The following is a 22836-nucleotide window of genomic DNA, read 5'->3' on the forward strand; positions in this document are numbered from 1 at the left end:
GACACTTTAGTTACGATCGTACAATTATCGTACGATGATATCGATCATGACCCGTCCTATAGAGATTAAGTACTTTAATGACCCAATATACTGACAGGAGAGGCATTTATGAATCAACGAAGGTGATACATACATTTAGTAAATTTATTGCTGTGCTGGCAACAATTTTCATTTCGTGAAGCTAAAGAATTTATAAACAAGATGAGGTGCAGGTGTTCCCTGGTCTGAACTTGGAATCCCAGCAGATCAGATTTCCGTCCAGCACGCCCCCAAATGCCCTTTATACAGAGATGATATGGCCCTAATCCAGGTACAAGTGCAGGAATGACCAGCTTGACCAGACGGCGACACCACAGACCTGGCGAAGACAGAGTAGGGCGCACAGGTGAGGAGGTAACTAGACAAAACGAATCACTCCCAATCACTCTTAATGTGTAGTATGATGACCTGACAACTGTTACAACTAGGAGATATATATTACAAATTAAAAAAAGACTTCGGAGTGGACATTTCTTTCTATAATCTCCAACTACATATGTTATAAAAGTTGTCCAAAATATGGATGATATGGAATGGATGATATGGAAGGAGCAAATTCTATTTCTGAAAAGTCTTTGCCAAGGTCGCGATATTTTCTCGCCTGTTTTTTTAAGCATATCTCAAAACAACAGATGTTAATTCTTACGTAAGCTGTACAAAAGTTTTTGGAGTACCTGATCCCATTGTAATCCATGACTAAAACGGTGTTCCTGTGGCCATTTACCAATCCCCCTTGTACAATACTAAACCGTGGAGTCGCGAGGTGTTCCTATAATAGCTCCTGGAAAGGTTATTGTAAAGCCTTCCTCGTGTGAAAGGGCTTCTGTTTTTCACGTGCGCCAAATTTTCCAGCTGCGATCCCGGTCCGCAAACCGCCGCGATGCCAGTCAAACTATTTAGGCGACTTACGGGAGTTTGGGGCTCGCTTAGCTGGCACTGTTGTGGTGTTAGCGGGGAGAGCCTCCAGAGGATGTAATGCTTTTAAACTTAATCCCGTTAGCGCTCGACGGAGACAATTTCCGCGGGAAAGCTACCCCGGTCCCGTATCGGTTTCACCCCGGGAAGGTCGGGGCTACAGTACCGTTCCCAGACCGTTACCCCCGACGTGTACAACCTTTCCTTGTCAAACATAATAACCAATCTTTCCCGCTTTACCTGAAAAGTTTTACTCTCATTTCACCAGGTGGACCAGGACCATTTCTATCGCCTACCAACAAGTGCGATCGCTTCTATCTCGTTACGCCACAGAAAAATGCATTTTTTTTTCAATCTTTTACATCACTGCATGGCATGTTTTGTATATAAAATCTAACAACGTTTATTTTCTCCATGCAATTATTTTCATTTGAAATAGATAGCTTTATAAGGATGTGTTGATGTTAAAACAGAATTTCCAACTTAGTCCCTAAGAGTAGGGCATCGCGAAAGAAAAGGTTTTGCTCTTAAGTGGCCACATATGAGGAAAACTCGCATGCTTCGGTTGTCAAAGAGGAGGATACTGTGTCAAGACCGCGAGACCCCGCTCCGTCCTCACGGGAAGTAATTCTACCACAGAAGTAACCGGGCTAAATTAAAACAAGGCTACTGTTGCCCGTGTATCAAGCAGGCACACGTGTTTCGACGGAGAAAGAAGTATGGTCCCAATTTTTTGGTTGACCGTCCGATTTCATAGGGAACTTTCCACTTTTAATTAGGAAGATACTGATCAGACGTGCATGCAGTCTGCCCGTACAGATATATTCGGAAACAATGAGACTCAGAGGTGACATGCGTAGCTGCAATGTTATCCTAGGCTGCTTCTTGGGGTCTTACAGAAAGTATGATTAATGTGATAACTTTATCCTGCGTTATTAAAGTATAATTGGTATTGTGGGATTGTCTTTCATGTAAAAGTGTTGCCGTTAAATTTGGCGCGGGAGAGAAACAGAACTGTACCATTGTGTGCAGATATACCTATTGAAGCGTGTTGTGTGCAGACATGTTGTCAGACTTGTTTTCCCGGTACGATGTGGTCTGTCGTGCACAGGTAAACATATACACAAACTTCTGTCCTCAGATTGGTTAACGCCCACCAACTAATGACTCCAGGCGTAACAAACATTCAATCAGAAGCCTCCACCCAGGCATACTAAGGCGCCATGTGATTGGACGGCAGTTTTGGGGGGCCTCCATGTCATGACGGAGGGGTCATTTATCATATTGGTCGGGTGGCCCATGTGACCTGTCCCGGCGACCCCCTGCGCCCCAGCCAATGGCACACGGTGTCCCCTCCCCGCTAATGACCACGTACCCCGCGACACCCAGCTAATTACGCTAGGTGGATGGATGCCAGTCAATTCCCCCGTCGTGTTATAAAGAGAATACAGACAACGAGAAGGCGGGGCTTAAGACAACACAAACAAGCGCCGCTCGGAAGAAAAGTGCCGCCAATAACACCAAATCCTTCCAACAAGCATGACCTCCGAATGTGCAGTGGCTTCACGCCGGGACTGAACTTCCTGTAGGAGAAAAATTTGCCTGCAAGACATTGCCGCCTGTTCAGTCCGCCGCCGGCTGTTGCCTCTAGGTTGTTGTGGTGGCGCCGTGACACTGGGGACAAAAGCGGGTAGGGACGACAAGTCGTGTGGGGAGGGGACAACCCTGTGACATCATCAGCACAACAGTTGGTACAAGTTGTTGTCACAGCTTGTCGAGACACCCTTCACAAGAAGAAGCTGCCTGGATGAGTGATTCAACTTCACCTCTCAACTCAGTCTTGAGGGGGTTTGAACAGCGCTATTAATTATGGCTCAATTGAGCCCATTGGCCCACACGTCGCCCGGTGGAAAGCGCAAACGGCCAGGCAGTCCTGACGAAGCAACCCCAGCAAGCAAACGCGGAAACGACATGCCTTCAGCTTTCGGTCTCATCGACGCCAATACCCCCGAGGTGTTTCTCCTTTTCTCACCCTCCGGCCCGAAAACCTTATTCCGTTTTTACGAGTTAGTTTTGGCGCGGTTTTGAATGTTATGATTCGGCGCTTCCCAGTCTGCTATAGGCGCTTTATTTACGTGTAAATGTAGGTCTGGCATCCTGAGGAGTCCCACTATACACTACTTCATGCTTGGCTAGCTCATACTCCCCACCGCTTCATGCAAGTCCAATCTCAGCCGGTATTCAGTTCGCCTGACCCGCACGAGGTTTCACAAGGCTTTTGTAGCCAATTTTCGCCGAATTACGGGGTAAGGTCGTTTTTTGGAGTCGTAACACGCGCGGTTGTTAGGGTAGGGAATCCGCACGGTTCCATGTGGTGTAGATTTGTGCAGCTGAATGTCGGGACGGTGTAACGCACAACACCGTGGCGTTGTTGCCACGATGTGGCGGGCTGTCTGTGATTCCGTGTCTAACATGTCTGCCTCCATTCTTCCCCTCCCCAGGAACGCTCGGACCTGATGGGCCCTCGGCCTAACCTCACGCCCCTCGGCACCATCTCGTCCAGCAGCACGGCGTCTTTCTCCTCTCCGCCGCGCCTGTCGCACACGCCGACAACGGACTTTCAGCCGCCCTACTTCCCCCCACCCTACAACCTTCCCCCGCAGCAGACGCAGCACGATTTCCACCACCCGATGAACGCCGACCCCTACTCGCACCTGAACAGCCTGCACCACTCCCAGCACCAGCAGTACCCCCAGCTGCACCAGCAGCGCCCGCCGCAGCCCGTCCTCAGGCACCGCGAGGACGAACAACACCTCCAGCACAACTTTCACCCCGGCATCATCCCACAGATGACACCCAGCTTCGACCGTCGACCTGATCTCGACTCCTACCCCATGCGCAGGCCAGAGACCATCATAGTAAGTTTTTATTTTCTACACCATCAGCATGTGTAAGTACAACATGCAATCTATCACCTCTGATGTTTAGAGTGTCTGTAGTACACGGCGTATGTAAACACGTTGGTATCAGTTTCTTCCAAACCATTATAAGGTCAGTTATCCTAACTCCAAATCCCGTCATTGTATCATCTGAAGGATTTAGGGACCAAAACATTATATGTCACACTACAAAAGTATTATGCAGGTGGTATCCTATTCTCCAGGAATAATTTTCATAGGCAATTTGAAAGACAACGATCCATGTCGTGTCATAAGTGTTAATTAATGTGTTGAAGAGCTGCACTCACCGTATCATTTAACAATACGCCAGGCTAAATTGGTACGTTTTTAGAGCCACTAAGTGTATGAAATGGCAATTAATTCATCCGTTATTACATTCATACCACAATGCACGGTATCCAGGCACAATTTCCACATTTCAAGAAATATGTAGAGTATTCAAAACGTTTATAAATGCTACGATAGCTATCGCCTATTACCCCTGAGCTGAAGTAGGCAGGAAACGCGATCTGTTACCAGCTCTTGATCCAGTAGTATTGTTCCTGCATGTCTATCAAACACCGGGAAGCCATATGGAGTCACTACAACTGTCGGGCCCGCCGACAAAAAGATCCGTCCAGTGACACCAATAAGGCTGTGCGCAGCCTTCTCTTACTCCCACTGTAATTTAGTAGTTAGACAATTCTGTTTAATACTCAGGCGTCTCGCCCGTGTATAATTGTGTAATTTTCAACATGTTCACCTACTTCAGACAATTTCCTGTATCATCGCAATAGAATTGGGAAGTTGGTAAAATGTGTAATATGTCCCTTGTGCGATTTGTTTTGGGATTGTTAAGAGAAAAAAATCGTAGTTTCCTTTACTATTTCAGAGCTACATGTAGGTACTCTCATAGCCAGAGCATATGCATCACAAATTGGGGCAAAGCCCAGAAGAAAGAGCTCGCTAAATTACATTAGAGTCGGGCCGTCTTTGAGAACCACCCATTGCGAGTACATGGGGGTTCTTTGTACATTTTGCAACCTTTCTTTCTGTAGAGGAAATATAATTTATGATAATTTGCCACGGAGGTGCTTATGTGCTTCTGTTGAACCTTGTGTAGCGGTCTAGTCAGCTGGTAAATGGGATTTCCTACAAAACAGGAGTCACGATCCGTCCACAGGGAAGAATGTAGAAAACGCACGCCCCTAAGTTACATTTTTGGTCAATCAGGCCTCACAATCCCATCGTATCTGCCTGTTTTGAGAAATTTGTTAGAGAAGAAGATTCCTAGATTTTTTCGTTATGAAGGGAATGTATTTATCACAGGAGAATATTTAGTCAGCGCAAGTTTTGCATCGCCAGTGAACACTACTTTGTAAAGCCAGGAGGTACCCAGGACGATGCCACCATGCGTTCTGCCCGTGGTTGCTCTAGGCCGGGAATACCCCATGATCAGTACAGTGGCATTGTCAATAAACTGTTTTTGTGCCCGCGGGTCCAGTGCTGATCGACTCAAATGTTCACGTTGCCAAGCGAGTTAAATACAGAGTATAAGATGTGGCCGCACGCGGGCTAGAAGTTGCCTCGGGAAAAAAATACAAGCCTTTCTCAACACTGCGGTTGAGTGGGACGATTTAAGCACATTATCACAGACGTTTTGGCCATTGTCTTTTGAGTAGGTGTGCTCAAACAAAAGAAACAACCCTATTGTCAAAATAAACGGCAACGTGCGAAGGGCTTCCAGTGGCTGTAACCTTCTATCATTTTTAAACCCTGACATAAAACTGTTACATTCTAATAATATTCATATGTTGTGTGTATGTGGGCTGGGACAAAATAGTTGTTCCAATGTTATAGTGGCCTCTCATTCCTTTCCAAACCGATACAACATGATTATTGATTTGGGAACGAAATGAAAAGTCAATCCTTATAAGCCCCTTCTGTATGTTTTTGTGGCGAAGGAAGTTGTTTAAACGTGATTGAATTGAGGAGCCCGTGGTAAATTGCATTGCTAAGTCTAGTAACGCGTTTCTCTTCGGCTTATCTTTTCAGACAAATCCAAGATTAGTCCCTATGATCGGCGCCCAGGCGAATTACATCGTAAGTTACCACCAACATTTCTACAACAACACCCACAAGACATTGACTGCTAAAGAAATACATGACACAACTGAAAGCGATTGAGTTTATGAGATTTAAAACGAGTCGTCTCCTTGAGTTGAACAAGCCCTCCCCTGAACCGACACATCCTGAGTCCCTCCCGCCCGTCTATCAGCGGGGTAACCTCTACCTGTCCGGTGTTTTCTAACACGGGGTCGCTAACAACAAACAGACCCTCATCAACACGAGCCACATCTTAGAAATTTTTACTGAGTGAAAAAAAAAACACGAAGCAATTCTTAAGGATAGGTTAGCGCGTCATTTTGTTGATGGTTTCGAATTTCATGTTGGAATCAAAGAGGAATGTTTGTCAAGACAAAGGCATTGATTTGGTTTAATTGAGTCCCCCCTCTCTCAGGCCTCCCGGGCTCAAAGGGGGCGGATAACCCCGCACAAGGTATGGGCAGAAACTTGTAAGACCGGTAACACAAAACGCACAGACAAAAGAATTAAGGCAGATCGGAGTCCTCCTATTGAATGCTGGTGTTTTGTGTTACGGTTGGTTGTAATTGGGCGCGAAGAATAGTGAACAAAGGACGCCATACACACAGAAATTACCTCGGCCATATGTATCTCAAGTTTCAGGATCTCAGAATATTTGGAATACTTTTGTGTACACTGTTGTGTCTTCTGTATATATACATATATATGTATATCATTCTTTCTCTCAGGTCTGCAATTACTTAAATGTCGTAAATGAGAACGTTCAACAAGTCCTTCTTGGAAAGAGATCCACATTGTAATGTTCGGTCATACTATGAACATTGTTTTTTATGTCACGGTACAACCTGTGCGAAGAATCCACATCTAAATGTCGTTATTTCGGTGGACATTTTACATAGAGCCGTTTATATTTTATTTCATGTTCAAATGACACGTAGTTTTTAATAGACACACTGTCGCACTAACGCTGTTTGTTAAGGTACCGTGATCTTGTGGCGAGACCGAATATTAATCAGTGCTTTATTCCCCGGCTCAAACCCATCGATTTAATTTTCCAGTGAGTTTAACACTTTCTGCTCTCTTAGCTCTGGTTCGTAGCAGAGCAGAGCTAAAATGGGAGCCGGGAAGGCAGGATAGGTGACCCGAACCAAAATAAATGGACAACGCGGGCTGTAAACTACCTCGCAGTCGTCCAGGAAATAGGGAAGGGGGGATATTATGGGGTAAAATTGATAAACAAGATGGTAGGGTGTAACGAACAAATGAACAGCAGGCGTGCAGAGAGAGGGCTGCTCGCCGGGGGACGTCCCACGGGTGATCACACAGCTTTCTGATTACCGTCAAATGGTGAAAACCTTTCAGTAAAAACCTGGATTTTTATCATACTTCAAGCACAAGTGTATATTCACAGATGCTTACGATGCGCCAGGCTTCAGTCTGTCACAGTTTTAACCAATTTTGTCCGTGAAAAGTAGATGGTGTAACCGATACTGCCCACATAAAGTAAACATGTATTCAGACTTCATTTCATGCCTGTCCCCTGTAGATATAAGTATTGTCGGTCCACTTCAACCATGTAATTGAAGGGAACACGTATTCGCCCCTCCCTCTGCATTGTAAAGTAGCCTATAAAAAACAGGGGTTCTTCCAAATGCCATGTTTCCACGCTGACAAAGGACTTTACGGAAAATTCTTTTAACTTTCAGCAAGAGTTTCGCGGTCTGAAAACTTGGAGAGACACAGAAGCAGAGGTACAAAATATTTCCCCTCTGCCTATTCTTTCCCCTGTCGAAATTAATCACTCATAGAAAGAAAACATCATACATCATCTCTTAAAACCAACATTCTGCATGGTGTGTTAGTCTGATTTCATTAACGGTATGTCATGGTGATATTTTCCCGCGGAACTGTTACTTCTTTAGCAGACTAATATCGCTCCACTCTTGTTCTGTGCACGTAGATAGATAACAAGGGTGACATCTTTTCTCCAGAGTTCATACCACACGATTTGTTTATTTTTCTCGCTCAAACATTTTTTTGCTTATTCTGCAGTGATACATAGCGAGGCGACGAAAGTGTCCGCCCTCGTACTTAAGTGTGTGTAGCCGTCATTATTAGGCCCGCCGCAATATCCACCCTCCCCTGATACATCTTTTAGCTTGTGATTCATTTTTGATCGGACATGATGATGATAAAGGGGTGATGTATCGTTTTAATGATCCCTGGTAGATTAGCTCTGTTACAACATCCATTTATCATGGTTTGCGGCCTGTACGTGTGTGTTGAGGGACCTGACTGCTGAATTTTAAAAAGTGCGAGAGGCAAACCTGCCCCACCTTGACATACCTGGCGGGTGCCTTTATTCACCGAGGCTCATCTGTATGCTTCTCGGGTCAACTCGACTCTCGCACCGAGAAATTATTCACCATTATCGCCTGGGCTCCTGTGGGGGAAGAAATGAAGTCTTAAATTATTCCATTATTTTTGGTGTGCAGTAAGTCATATGTGTGGGTCTGTGTGTGTCGCCCTGTGCCCTGGCCGAGCGGTATCACAGCTGGGACCAGGCGCTATTCAGGACACAGGGCGTTCTGTGTGGCTTAACATGTCTCTTGGCCGTTTTGTAGGGCGCTGTGGACGACACACCGAACTACATCCCGGCAGAAAATACCAGCTCTGTCATCAGAAGAGGTCAGTGAGCTTTTGATTGGACTTCATCTTTATAACATTAGTGGTACAAACAAAAGTTTAAAAGTAAATGGTACTATGAGGTTGAGTCTAAACATGTTCTTATTACCGCATCATGCGAAGTGACAGTCGAGCGTTATGGTATTTTATTGCCGTCCAAAATACAAGCGACGAAAGTAATGATAATGTCAAAACCATGGGGTCTGCAAAATGGCGCATGAATTGTTCAGAAAGGGCTGACATAACGTTCATCATACACGTTCGATGTCTGGTTCGATAGGGCCTGACGTAAATTGATCTGGGTTGCAAGCAGGTTGTATTATGTATGAACAGAAGATAACCTGTCATTAATCAAACGGCTGGCATTTCATCAAACTATTACATACCACTTCAAAATTCCACAAACTTTTCTATGGAGTGATTTGTAATGCGTTGAGCATTTGATTGTCTAAAAATCGTTCCTCTGGAAAGAGTAAGTCTTTTACTTCAAATCTTTTAAAGAGAACATAAAAACATGAAAATAATATTATTCGAATGCTGCCACTTTGCAGAGCTTTTTCAGTTTCATTAAGGTATATTCCTATGTATACATGTTGTTTAGGATGTAAACACTGTAAGTTGTTTTTTGTAATATTAACTGCACAGGACGTGCTAAGGCCAAAGGTAAGGTAACTCGGCAAAGAGCAGATAAGGATACACCTGGAGAAGATGCTATGTTTTCCTATTGTCCCTTTGTAGATGATCAGATAAAACCACTGTTAAACTAAATCCATGTAGATTATATGTAAAGATGCTGCCATCTATCCACCTGTTCTGGTGTGTCCCAGTCAGCAGGTGCCTCCCGCCATTAGTAAACACATTTTCCGAGTGAGTACCGCCACCCTTTGTCGCCCCAGGTCCCGGGACAACCCTCCCCTATGGCTAGGGAATGCTTCACACACACACGCCGCAGTGCTGTCTAGATCTTAACCCTTTCAGTTCGAACAATTCAGGCACGTGAGGTTTGAAAAAAATCCTCTCAATATACATATACACACCGAAGTTTAGTTTCTGTGGATAGTATTGTTGACGTTTTTGGTGGCTCAGACTTTTGTTACTTTGGAAACGCCGGAAATCTATGGCTGCTCAGTGGGATATTTGTTGTAGCCAGACATTAACATTGCAGGGTGATTTTCTGAAGTAAGTCGGGATAAATGGGTTTGCAAAACGCTTTGACCTTGCTTGGAAAGGTAGTAAACAACAAGCAGATGGTCGAGTCCAATCTGACTCAAATGTCATACATGTAGCCGTCTTGCTCAATATTAGAGTTGCGATGGGGCCATTCTAAGGCGTGGACATGCCAATGTACTAAAATCCTCATATATGTAGAACAGAAAGTTTCAGTAATCATCATGGCATGGGCGATACGTCGGTGTCTTTAGCGATCCAGTTCATGCAAGACCTTTGGCGTGATACTTTTTGAAACTTGAAGCTGTATTAGGCTGGATTCCTTAGTGTCTCTTGACAATACGGTTCGGTCCGAGAAATATGTTGTTACAGTATAGTATACAGTATTGTCCACCACACACAAAAAGTCCCCTACAAAACCACCTGCCACAGTTTGGCGCGCCAGTCGATGTCGTCTGCAGTACACGATCCCGTCCTTGTGGCACTGGCCGAGGCCGTCTCCCCAAATCCTTACCCTGTGCACCACTTAGGGATACAAAATCACTTGTACCCGGCCGGGCCCAACCACATTACCTACGCTTACACCGGCGGGATCCCCGGGCCTGGAAGAGATTTGCCCTACTTTACAAAAATCGAAGCTCGCCTTACATTAGTTTAGATAAACTTAAACCACGGGAAATGTGAACCCAGGCGGCCCCAGCTTGCGATGTGATTTTAAGCATTAGCCCCAAATCGAACACCACTCCTCCGAGACGAGGAAAGAGAACCTTTAATTCGGCTGCTCCTAGAACTTGCTTGTAGCTGGCTTGTCGGGTGAATGCGTTCCCATAACAGTTAGGACGGCAGGCTATTTAAGAAGCTGGCGTCGGTACAGGAGTGGAACGGAGGCCGCCCATGCTCGATCTATCACCCTGACACCACACCGCACGACGCAGCTTGGCTTTTAATACAGGGCTAGACCCTCTCACAAGGACTTTGAAGGGACCCTCTTTCCAGCTAATTCAATTATGATAATCTGTTAACAAGCTCCAGCAGAGTTGTTTCCACGACTTGTTGGTCCAAGGATTTATTTTGGTGTATTGTTTCAAAAGAGGTGCATATGTTCGTCTGAAACCTAGACGTAATAGATACTCCAGCAAACACGCAGGTGTAGCGGGGGGGGGGGGGCATCTTCGTTGAAAAAGAAATATCGAGGACGATTTTTTTTCTTTTGCTTTTACCAGAAACACACATAGTATACATTTTATAAGCTATAGATGATGTGATATGTAACTATATAAGCCATGCAGATTTTACATTTTGTCCTGTCCTATTCGATTCAAAATAAGTCTTTCCGGGATATCAATTTTTTATAATGTGATCATCGTTTCATTTATACTCCTATCCGTAATGTGAGATTAATATTGCAAGAGTAAGGTCAGAGTTCAAAAACTACCTACGTCCTAAACGTCAGCTTTTAGATGTGAAATATCATATTATACTTGTATTTTTGAAAAGGAGAAATACATTATTGCATGGATAATATTGTACCCAATATACTTCACCACAAAAGATAGCAACACCCTAAATTTGAGTCAGCTATCTATGTGCGCTATCGATAAAGCGTCCATAACACCAGGCGACAAAATGGAACGAGAACAAATTATCTCGCCGCAATATGAGCGATAAAATGCCCACATTTTCCAATTCTATGCGACGCTACCGTTCGAGGGGTAATATCCTCTCTTCTAGAAATTAAAAACGCTCGGCGTGCCAGGAAGAACCCGCGCCGATCTCGTCTCGCGCAGGAAGATTACAGCCCAGTCTGGAACGGACATTTTAATGAACGGCGTCGTGGTTAGCGGAGTGGCCTTGTTGGTGGGTACTGATAGCTTCTCCCGTGTGGCCCACAGACAGGCCGCAGCACTTTTTACCGGCTATCGCTCCGTACGGGCTTTGAGGGGAGGAGAGCTCCCAATCCTCTGGGCTCACATATCAAACCTAACGTTTGTCAACAGACGGAATAAGGAGTGATAAAGCAAATCACAATTGCTTGTTTCGTGTCGAGTTTGCCAGAGGTGGGCATTCATCACGGGAGCCCAGAGGCCGAAACTGGCGGGATTTTCCGGGCTGAGGCTACCTAGCCCGCGGGCGAGTCTTCCCCAATCATACAGGCTCAGCTGCGCGCTAAATCAAGTGCACAATTTCTGCACTGGCCCCGGCCTGGAATATGTAAAACTCGGGCGACTTTTGAATTGGCGCCTGTAAAATCTATGGGTTTAGTCAGGAACTACCGACTTTCACTGAGCACCCCTCAACCTACTCTTATCCTCGCTGGCGGCGCTTACACATGATCAGCTACATCAAGAGATAAAGAAGACTAATTTCAGAGACCTACGAACGCTACGACACATTTCGGAAGAAAACTGTACTGTAGCCTCGTGATATTCTTTGACATTTCTATCTGAATAATTTATTGTTCGAACACAATTCTGTCTTAAAATTGAGATATCTGGCTCAGGGGAGACGAGTTACAACGAGAAGTATTAGTCCGACAAATAATCAGCCGTGCACGTGTTTACTTTCTGTACATATAGGATGTACAGACTGGAATGTTTGAGAATCATGCCAGACAAAAATGGAAGCAGTGACGACACGGCCTGCCTCCATGTTTTGTTGAGCAGGGTTGTGGTTTTACTTGACACACCTTCAGGCGATGCCTACACAGGTCGGAAAATCCCAAACAGATAGACTTAACACCCGCGGCTGTATGTACAGTGTTTTCATTTTGTGTGTGTGTTGCGGGGCGTCTTTATTGATAGTTTAAAACTTGTCCATAGGGCAGAGAGGGAGAAACGTGATACAATGGAACAAACGAAGGGCAGATTGCGGAGTGTGACGCTCCCGTCCTTGTCATAGCCAGGTATGCATGGGGGTGTTGCGCAACTTCACATTACCTTCACAATACAACACATGGGGATGCACCTGTGTACAAAAGTGTTCCTAGGCTCATCGAGAAAAGTCTTAATCGTGTAAAAACTTCGGAAGTCGCTTTGAAATGAAGAAAGCATTATTTCAAATGTTCAGGTTATCCGATATAGGTTTTCAAATTGTTGGAAACAAGGTCGGATTTGTAGCGTCGTTATACAAGCTTGTGGACACGGGGTGTGCACACCGCCTCGGACAGGTCTTCTCTTCAGCCTTCTTGAGGACTTGAAAGATCAAAAGATTTATTGTTTCCACAAACATTCCCCGCCTTCCAGAACAACAGAGCCAACCATTTATTGAAAACCTTAAAACCTTAGATGTCATGACATGTATACAAAAATTTGAAGGTTTCAAAAAAGGGGACCGAAGAAAAGAATGAAGAATGACAATTAGACTATTTTGATGGAAGTGGTTGGGTGACTACAGACTACATGTATTCATGTCCAGGCGGAACTAAAGACTGCTGTATACAAAGTGATGGATACAGCTGAAACACTGCTACTTACTGTGAGCTTTGCTTATGGAGAATAAAATTTCAATAGTTCAGTCGAGTTTGAAACTAAAGTTGATCGAACAGGTGATTTCATGAGTGAAATAGAACAAGCTGTTGGATAGGACGGGAGGAAAACGTAAAGGTGTGGACTGTATAATAAACAGGCATCAGGGCCCGGAACATCAACAGAACACCTGTCAAACTATAAACATGTAAACCTCCCGGGTTCGCGGGAAGAACTAATATCTGCCGCTCCCTGCAGATCTGTCCACCTGCATGAAGCGGCAAGTAACGGACAGTAGGCGGGGGATACATTTAGTTGTTTCTTCTTATCAGCCGGGACAGCGTTTCCAATCAAAAACTTGCTGTCGGCAACAAAAACCCTAATGGCAGGAATCATGCCTTCATTACTCGCTATCAGATGGTTCTTGGATCGATACTTTTGGTATATGTGTTGGCCTGGCATCCCTTGAAATTACTGTCTTGTGGGCGATCAATATAAGAGACCCTTGTCACACGTCCCTCAGGACGTCTCGGCGAGCCCGCGAGCGTTCTTGTAACTCGAACCCCCATTCTTGCCTGACCTCTGTCGACTTGGCGACAACTTTGAGGAAAGATGTGGGAAAACTTGGCCATTATGGCTGCCAACTCGCTGACACGCAGGAGCATTAGCAAACATCGACAGGCGTAAAATGGCGCAGATCGCGACAGCTGGGAGGCAAAAAGCGCGGGAGATGGGGTCCCTTTGTGGAGGCAGGGAGCATGGCGGGCTGACTTGCCGCGCGGCGAGGCCTGGCGCCACGCGAGGCCGACCAGTTATTGTCTCCAGCAACCTTAACTTTGCGATGACGAATGTCGTGCTTACTTTACTCTGGCGGGTGTATAGTTGTGCCTCCAAGTCCCCTAGTGATCCCATCCCCGCCCTATTTGTGAAGTTTAAAGAAACCTAGTCTGAATAGGACAAAGTATGGCCCAGCAACGAAGGCCAGACGAGGAAAGCCGAATAATCTATGTAAGGTATTGCACGTCACTCAGGTTAGATTTGTTGGTCCTGGCATTCTATTACACCCACCTACTACACCCACCCCGACTTTTGTAGGACAAGAAGAACCATGTCCGTTCATAAGACGTTGATTGGTGACATGACAGACAGACAGCTCACACGCCAGCAGTTTGAAAGGAAAGGGCACTGGCAGAGACCTTGTTGTTAGCAGGCGTTTAGGGAGAATTAATTGCAAGTAAATGTCTAAAGTGTAGTTATAAGAGGTTGGGTTACTGAAGTCTCTGATCTTGATATGCTATCCCAAGATCATTTTCTGATTATCAACTTGACCGTAATTCTTCGGATCACCCCGAAGTGACACATCCTCGGGAACTACTGTTGGTTGGGAGTAGGTTGTTATGGAAGAAAAGTAGTAATGATTTGATTGACTCTGATAATGATTTGTGTGTAAGAGAGAGAGGGCAGATATGGCGGTGAGGCCCTGCACTGTGGAATCTACTCCTATAACATACTTATAAAAATGTTAGACCATGCAGAACCAGGAACGTTGAAATGTTTATTGACACATGACTGGTGACCAATGCAGTGACAACGCGTTTGTTTTCATCTCCCAAAGTTGGTATCAGGCCAAAGAATAACCATGTCGGAGACAACAAGGATATGCAGCTCTCCGGGGTGACCTCTCCTACGGACGTGTTCTGCTCCGTGCCCGGACGACTGTCGCTGCTGTCCTCCACCTCCAAGTACAAGGTCACCGTGGCAGAGGTGCAGCGTCGCCTGTCGCCTCCAGAATGCCTCAACGCCTCATTGCTAGGCGGCGTGCTCAGAAGGTGGGTTATAGACCGGATCTTGCATGTCAACTTATCTTACTTCAATGTATATTTCATCATTGTTACCTTAGTCATGGAGGTTATGTTTTCGGTGCCATCTGCTTGTGTGCGTGTTTGTTTGTTTGTTTGTTTGTTTGTGGACAGCATAATTTGAGAAACTAAGAATTGATCCATCTAGAATATGGATAGGTATCGGCAAAACTTTGGAAAATTCGATTATGGACCACCTGGTGGCTCTTGATAGCACTACAGCTAGAAGAACTTCGATTTTGTTATCTCGTGTTATAGAGTTGCTACTGCATTTTTTTATACTTTCTAAAAAGTTTTGGATTCGTTGATTGGTTATTGTAATTTGCTTATCTGTAAACAAATTTTCCTCATTACTGGAGAAAAAGGAAGAGTTGCTGATAGCATCACGAGTATCTCATTTTGTTTTCTATTATTTTTTGTCATGTCCTTTTAAAGTGCCGGCAAATCACAGTCCGCATGTACTGTTGTGATCACACTTACTTCCGCGACTTTGTTTTCTGTTGTATACCTTTTGAGCGGAAGAATTGTCCGGCCAATTGTTCTTGTTGAATTTTGATATGTTACGTTGTAACATATGACCTACAAGGATCACATAGCCACAAAACAGATAAGATACATGTTGGTTTTCTTAGTTACCAACTTTGGACACATAGGATGAGACCTACCCGCTAGGTTGTTGAGTTCAGAAGAGGTGTCGTTTTTACAATAAGCGCTGTGATCCGTATACTTTCCACAGAAAGGAATGAAAGATCTTTGTTGTTAGAAACACAGCAAAGAGGAAAGAACTTCATAACAAAGTATCGAAGCGTTTTTCAACGGTCCGTACCTCTTCCTGAAGCGTATCAATGGGAAAGCTCTTAGCTAGGGTTGTGTTAGGCTGATGACACTTTCCCCTCCACGATACCGATCTGATATTTGTTTTCACAAGAAGCAGTACGACGGAAAGCTTATCCACACTGCTGGATCGTGTTCCCCATGGAGGGGCGTTCCTCTGAACAAAATCACGGTCTTGTTACTCGGTATCAAAGTATGGCGGTTCATACCAGTAACGTTCCAACACTGATTGTCTAGAGTTGGTTTGAGGCAGACTGTCCTAACAACGATAATCGTGCAGTGAAAATTCAATTTGAAAAACTAACAGAAACTGAAAATGTTATATCTATCTATCATTGATTAGCTAAATTGGCATAATGCAAGAGAGAATTGAAGATCGACAGAACTGCCAAGGACTCACAGGTTTTCCCGGGTTTCAACGATCACAAGTTACACCCCCAAGTTAGATGCCAAGTTTTATTTCATTAGGCCCAATACCATTATATTGATTTCCTTGATCTCGCTGATCTTTGATTAATAGTTCCTTTCTGCAATTTCATTTACATTTTTCTCATTTTTCGGATTCGTGGTAGACATTGAAAATACGTCAATGCCTTGGAGATATTGAAAAGAAATGGGCCCAAAATGTTGTGGGATAGGCCAAAAAATGTCATCGATTCTGTAGACAAGTTAAGTGTTGGACATGACAGTCCATTGGCGACCCTAGGTAGTCCCAGTCATGCGTGCCCGGGCTGATGTGCCTTCTCCTGCCGTGGGTTGGGCATGCAGCATTACCCCGAGCTCCCTACCTGTCCGGGCGGTAAGGCCACCTGACCCGTAGCGGGCAGAGCTCGGGCACTCGGCGGGGACCCATGCGAAACTTCCCCCGGGGATGTTTCGGGCTAAGCCGCCAAGTAGGCCAATAATTCTCTGAGAAGTATCACACTGACACATCCCATCTGGCATTCTGATGATAATTTTCTCTAAGTTCTGGGAATGTTTTTGTCATAATTTTTTAAAGTTCATAGCATTTTGTAATATCTCTGACCCTTTGTTACATTTCTTTGGCTCTCTAGCAGTCAGAAAGGACTGTACAAACTCAAAGCGACGTTTTCAACTACAGGGCAATATCTCCGCGAGTGCACGCATGTTTAAGGCCCAGTGGAGCGCAGTCGCCTGTTCTAACGCCCAAGTTTGATGGAACATCGCGGCACCATATGTTCCTCATGTTGTAAAAAGGGTCTGCTTGTGAGTGGGGGTACTATCATACACAGGGTGATCCGTCAGAAACATCAAATTATGAAAATTGAGATTGATGGCAGGGGAAGTTGTTCAAAGGGCGGGCCTGTTGGGAAGAGGGAACTCACATGGACAAGTCGGAAAACTAAACCTAGCATTAACCAGGCAGGAGGGGAACAGGGGAGACGGGAACAAAGGCCGCAGTTCCGTCTACAGGGGACGAGACAGAAGGCTCAGTACCGGGACCTGAATATGGGGTTATGTTTCATGGGACTTCGGTCGGAGAACAAATGTTACTGTTACAACAGACAAGTCACAAGTGCCTGAAATTTTAATGGACATCAAGTTTAATTCTTGCTCTTCTCTCAAACTTCTCTCAAGTAAGTTTTAAGAAATACAGACCGAGTAAGGAATGAAAGGCAGCTGAAGGGACTGATAATAGAATACAAATGGAAAAAAACGGCCAAAAATTGAAAAAAACACGTTTTCCATTCTCATTGCTTTTCGTGGTATTTGAACAGTAGCCGGTGATCACTGAGCTACCATACAGCGACAAAACTTAAATTATGTGATCCTTGATTTCGATGATGCAAGATGTAGAAGTATGTTTTAATGACAGCAAAACACACAAAGAGATGACAACACATAATAAAAAGAAATTCGTTGAGTAATCTGTCAAATCCTTGGTCGCTCAGCGGTCGCAGCCTCTCTTGGCAAGGAGTGAGATAAGTACGATATAGGATACATAAGATAAGATTAGGCAACGTTTTATGATGTATGCGGTAGTAGAGATGTAACATATAGATAAGATTATCATAACCACTATTATAGATATACCCTTACGTTGATAGCAATGTTCAAACTGTTTTCTTTTTACATTGCAATTTTTCTACAATGTCAGCGTTACCACCGAAAATTAGAATTAAAATTAATGATGACAAATACGATAACAAGTACATGTAATAGTAACGAATAACAACATTACTTCATTTGGCAACCCAAACGGGCTGTGCGGGGTGTAAGAGCAATAGAAGCAACGTCACATTTAGAATTGTAAATTGTACATTGAAGCGTTGATACGTAGGAAATTTCAGTCAAATTTAGAATATTCTATTGTAACGCAATGATACTTTTTTCAATGTCAAGGTTGTATACTTGCTCGGGCTGATTTTTCCTTCAAGATCTTCCGGCGGAGGTAGCTAAACATAGCACCACTTCTGAAGGCTGAACATACTATTTCCGTCCGCGAGCAGACGGTACGAGATCCTCGGTCTTAAGTTCCCTCGTGCCCTCACTCGAACCGACGCCGGGATACAAACATCAGTGTTTATCCGCCTTTCCATTGGACGGAGATCGCTGAGTGACCGTACAGCGATTAAAATGTGATTAGGCATTACATTCATAAAAAAAAAAAAATTGTTGAGCGACCTATGAAATCTTTGGTCACTCGGTGGTCGCAGTCTCTTGTAGAAGGGGGGTGTTGTAGAGCGTAGAAAAGAAGGAATGTACGCTCTTCAGTGCAAAAGTAAAATTGGCGATTTCTGATTAGACATCGGTTGGGGAATGGGTGGCAATCTATCTAATATGCAACTGGTCATATAAATGGTACATAAAAGAAAGTACATGTTATGAGTGCGCTATTGATACAAAACGTACTATTGTCACTGCTACTGTTACAAATGCATTCCACCGGTATTGCTACGGGTCATATTTCCAAACCGGTAGGGTAGTGAAAAGTATGATGTAAATCAAAACAAGATTTCCGAAAATAAGTTCATCATTGTTAAACAAAATCAAAAAGTATGATTTGTGTATATTTCTTGATACACATGTTTCGTTCCCGAAAACAGCCCGGCCGGGCCCTGGTTTGACCTTAGCATATCCTACCTGTCTCAATAAATAAAACGGCACGAGAATCCAGTCGACTTGTCCAATCTAAGGCTGAGGATCCAGAAAACATTTGCCAAAGGGCACGAACAGCTTGTCGGGGGATAGGAAAATAAAGGGATTATGTTAACGGAGAGGCTTCTTACGTGCGCTGTAAATGCACCCGGTTTACCGTACGACAGGAATAGCAGGGGGGAAAGTCCGCATGGCCTTCGGTCCCTGGCACGTGTATCAGGAAGGTTTCTGTCCCTATGACTAGCTTTGAGTAGTGTTCTGACCATAAGGGGCCCCCTTTTCAATAGACGGAGATCACTGACACCCCTGACCATACGTGGCTACTGACTAAAGGTTTCATCGAATTTCTATATGAAGAACTAATTGGTGGCACGTTCTGCGTTTTATTGTCTTTTAAATCATAGTATTGCATAATGTTTCCTATTACAATTATAAAATCAAGGGTCATCACATAAATGCGACTTTAGTTTGATGTACAGTCGCTTAGCATTCTCCGCCTTGTGTAAAGGGGCCTGAACGACCGTACAATGACCAAAAGTGAATGAATGAATGAATTTTATTGCTCAACGATCGCACAAGGTACAATGTATGGCAACCAACAACAACTAATAGCTAAAGTGGATTTGTGTGACCCTCTATTCATAATTGGAACAGGATAGACGATGTAAAACAAAAGTTACGCCTTAAAAACAACAAAACGTACGAAAATTAGTTCATTATCTATAGAATCCGTTGAACCACCTGTCAATTAAATGTTTGTCTCAGTGGTCTCAGCCTCTAGTAGAAAAGGGATGTTACGTTTGCCCTGTTCAATAAAACAGCAATGACGTGCAAAGATATCGGCGTCAAAGTTAACGTTTTATTACAAGAACGTTTGGTTATGCTCAATTCGCAGCTGTAGACGTTATACCCAACTGATTCGGCTCAAATTAGTTGAGATAAACTTATATTCAATCAATGCTGGTTTCAAGGTACAAGTCTTTAAAAGATCTGCCTTGGAGCTATCTGTTGGTTTCTGTGTCTTATCTGACGACATTTACAGGCCCACTTTCCAATAGACGGCGATCACTGAGCGACCGTACACCGACCGTAATTGGATTTGTGTGAACTACGATTGTATAATTGGTACTATATGGTGCACCAAAGACAACGTTAACAAAACCTAAATATTCCCTCTCTCCCTGACTCAAGTTCGTTAAAAGATCTGTCCAATCTTTGGTCACTGAACAGTCACAGCGCGGTCGCAAGAGATTGAAGATGCATCTGAATTTGTTGATTATCCTGTACACCCCCACCCCCCAAAAACCAACACCGCCGGTTCCCTCCCCAACCTTCATGCCGACAACATGTTGATAAGATCTTGCGCCTCTGGTTCATCAGATTTTCTTTCGCCTCAGGGTTTCTGACAAGAGCTTATGTGTGATGTAAATAGTATAATGTTCTTGTCTCCAACAATTGGTAGAGTGATGAGATAAGAGAGATAAAACAATGGATACAAAGAAATGGACTGAAGAAGGGTTAAAAGACGAAGAGAGCGCCTCTTTACGTAGGTCTCAATATTGAAACTGTTATAAAAAGCAACTAAAAGGTCCAACTCGTCCAATTGGTAGACTGGCAACAAGATAGATACTGTAATAGACACAAAGGATAGTAGATGGAATCATTTATTTATCTATTCAAGGGATGAAAAAAAATCATGAAAGTAAGGTTAAAAGAAGAGGGAAAGATCTCCTTTACATTCATCTCTAGCTATAAAAAAGATTAAAAGCAAATGAAAGATCTGGATGATCCAAATTGTGTAAGATAGATAAGGAGGGTAAACGGGGTGGAGGGAGAGTTATGTTTTAAATGTAAGGACAGAGAGAGAGAGAGAGAGAGAGAGATTTACGTTCATCTCAATATAGAATTCGAAGCAGAAAAGCAAATCAAGAGGTCCGAATGGCGTTTCCAATATCAGGCCCCTACGCACGATGTGAGCAACTGAATTTAAGGCTTTCTTGTTTGATACTGTGTTGAATTCACACTTCCTAATTGGATCTTAAGGATTGATGTCTTAGATGTGAGAGATCTAAGAAGACTGTAGCCTGAGGACGTGCGGTAAAAGACGCGCCCCTAATGTGGTTTCGCATGTGACGGCCAGATCTAAGCCTTTTCATAAAATCTAATAAATAATTGCAATAAAAGGTTACAATTTGTCTGCTCGGTGTTAATTGACGGCGTCTATATCATATTAATGGAGTTCCTTTTATCTTTCGTTTCTTCAGAGCGAAATCGAAAAACGGCGGGCGGTGTTTGCGAGAGAAGCTGGATAAGATAGGGCTGAGTTTGCCGGCGGGGAGGCGCAAGGCGGCTAACGTGACTCTACTGACATCTCTGGTGGAAGGTGAGACAAATCTTCACACTTAGATATAGAGGCTTTATTGATGCAAGAAAAAGTACAGACTTTCCTACGGTCAACTACAAAATAGAAATGCAATAAATAAGTCTTAGAATTTTACTTACTATATAAGACAGTAACGTAAATAAATCAGCAATGTCTTGTCATAACAATGTAAAGCTAATCGGGCGTTTCAGTATCTTGTTTTTGATAAGAAAGGAATACATTTGATGTTTTTACCAAAGCACTGTTGCAATTTAACGCGAGGTATATAGAAACGAAACAATTGTTGCCGCAGCTTAAAGGATTCCTAGAATTATGTTATTATCTGTTCAGGGAAGTATCCAGAAGAATTGAGGGATGAAATGTGATGCGATTTAGACAGATATCGAAAAGATGTACGGTAAATAAAAGGAGAACAGGATTAACATCGAGAAGAATACGATTTGCAAACTGCTGATCTAAAATACTTCACTTTTTGAACAAATTTTTCGACATCTCCCTTTGTGATCCAACTTACAGATACAGCTCATGTGATTCGTTCGGCGGACTTGTTTCATTGGGGGTTTTAAAACTGTAGTCTTCAGGTGCTGCGAATCAGATAATTACTAGAAGAGAAGGCTGTGATTATGCCCGGCTGCATTCCTTTGGTAATTGGGCGATTTTTCCTTACTTCTATTGAACGGGGATGAAGTGTTAATTTTGATCGATTAGCGGCTAGAGTGACAGGTTGGTCACCTGCCTGCGGGTGTCTGTCATTATAATCTTACTCACTAAATACTCGCAGGTCGCGTTTTCAAACAAGCGCTTTAATTGAGGTCCAATCGTCGGTCACTCAATAAGGTGCAGTCTGTTAAAAAGTTAGTGATGACTTACGTCTATCACTTGTTAAGTATGTTGGTGGAAAAACCGAAACTGTAGATTGGGATGCGAAATCTACAACGAAGTGAATTCTGTTTTAACAATAGCAGAGGTATATGTGAATATAGATACATGTTGGTACAAAGTAGCTGACTTTGTATAAGTTTAGGTAGGGTATTGAAACTGGATCTAGTTGAAATGTTAACCAGAGGTCTTAACTACTGGTGGATCACAACAAAGTGTGTGTTGCGGCCGCGGCGGGGTTCTATAAACACTAACGTCAGCAATTTGTGTTCTGGCAGACTCACCTGAGCTGTGCGCGTTGTTGTGAGCGACAGTAACAAAACACAGTTCACTGTTGCAGGAAACTAGTTTTGCTGCATGGGTGCGGCACAGGTTAACGATCATTGCGCGCAGGTGTGGAAAAATCCCCTCCCCTCTTTGTTGGAACTTTTGTGTGACTGGCAGAA

General features: G+C 43.8%; 1 protein-coding gene and 1 long non-coding RNA gene across 11 annotated transcripts in view; one reads left to right on the forward strand and one right to left on the reverse strand.

Annotated features, from left to right (window-relative positions):
* LOC118407656 overlaps positions 1-22836 on the reverse strand; it is a 69868-nt gene that overhangs the window by 34921 nt on the left and 12111 nt on the right. For 4 of the 5 annotated variants that reach the window (XR_004830168.1, XR_004830173.1, XR_004830171.1 and 1 more), the window contains exon 1: positions 8346-8616. This is a non-coding gene — a long non-coding RNA (uncharacterized LOC118407656). Of the gene's footprint in view, positions 1-8345; positions 8617-22836 lie in introns of those variants that run through there. The other variant, XR_004830169.1, reaches the window with a different exon arrangement.
* The window catches only part of LOC118407617 (transcription factor AP-2-epsilon-like), a 45432-nt gene that overhangs the window by 13666 nt on the left and 8930 nt on the right, over positions 1-22836 (forward strand). Inside the window, exons 1-7 of one of the 6 annotated variants that reach the window (XM_035808123.1) lie at positions 2304-2967; positions 3456-3872; positions 5949-5996; positions 7706-7750; positions 8624-8687; positions 14931-15144; positions 21393-21511. In XM_035808123.1, the coding sequence (XP_035664016.1) occupies positions 2824-2967; positions 3456-3872; positions 5949-5996; positions 7706-7750; positions 8624-8687; positions 14931-15144; positions 21393-21511 (1051 nt within the window). In that variant the 5' untranslated portion in view covers positions 2304-2823. Of the gene's footprint in view, positions 1-2300; positions 2968-3114; positions 3261-3455; positions 3873-5948; positions 5997-7705; positions 7751-8623; positions 8688-14930; positions 15145-21392; positions 21512-22836 lie in introns of those variants that run through there. The other 5 variants (XM_035808147.1, XM_035808164.1, XM_035808139.1 and 2 more) reach the window with 5 other exon arrangements.

The sequence above is a fragment of the Branchiostoma floridae genome, chromosome 2 (genome assembly GCF_000003815.2).
Source record: "Branchiostoma floridae strain S238N-H82 chromosome 2, Bfl_VNyyK, whole genome shotgun sequence".
Taxonomy (NCBI): Eukaryota; Metazoa; Chordata; class Leptocardii; order Amphioxiformes; family Branchiostomatidae; genus Branchiostoma; species Branchiostoma floridae.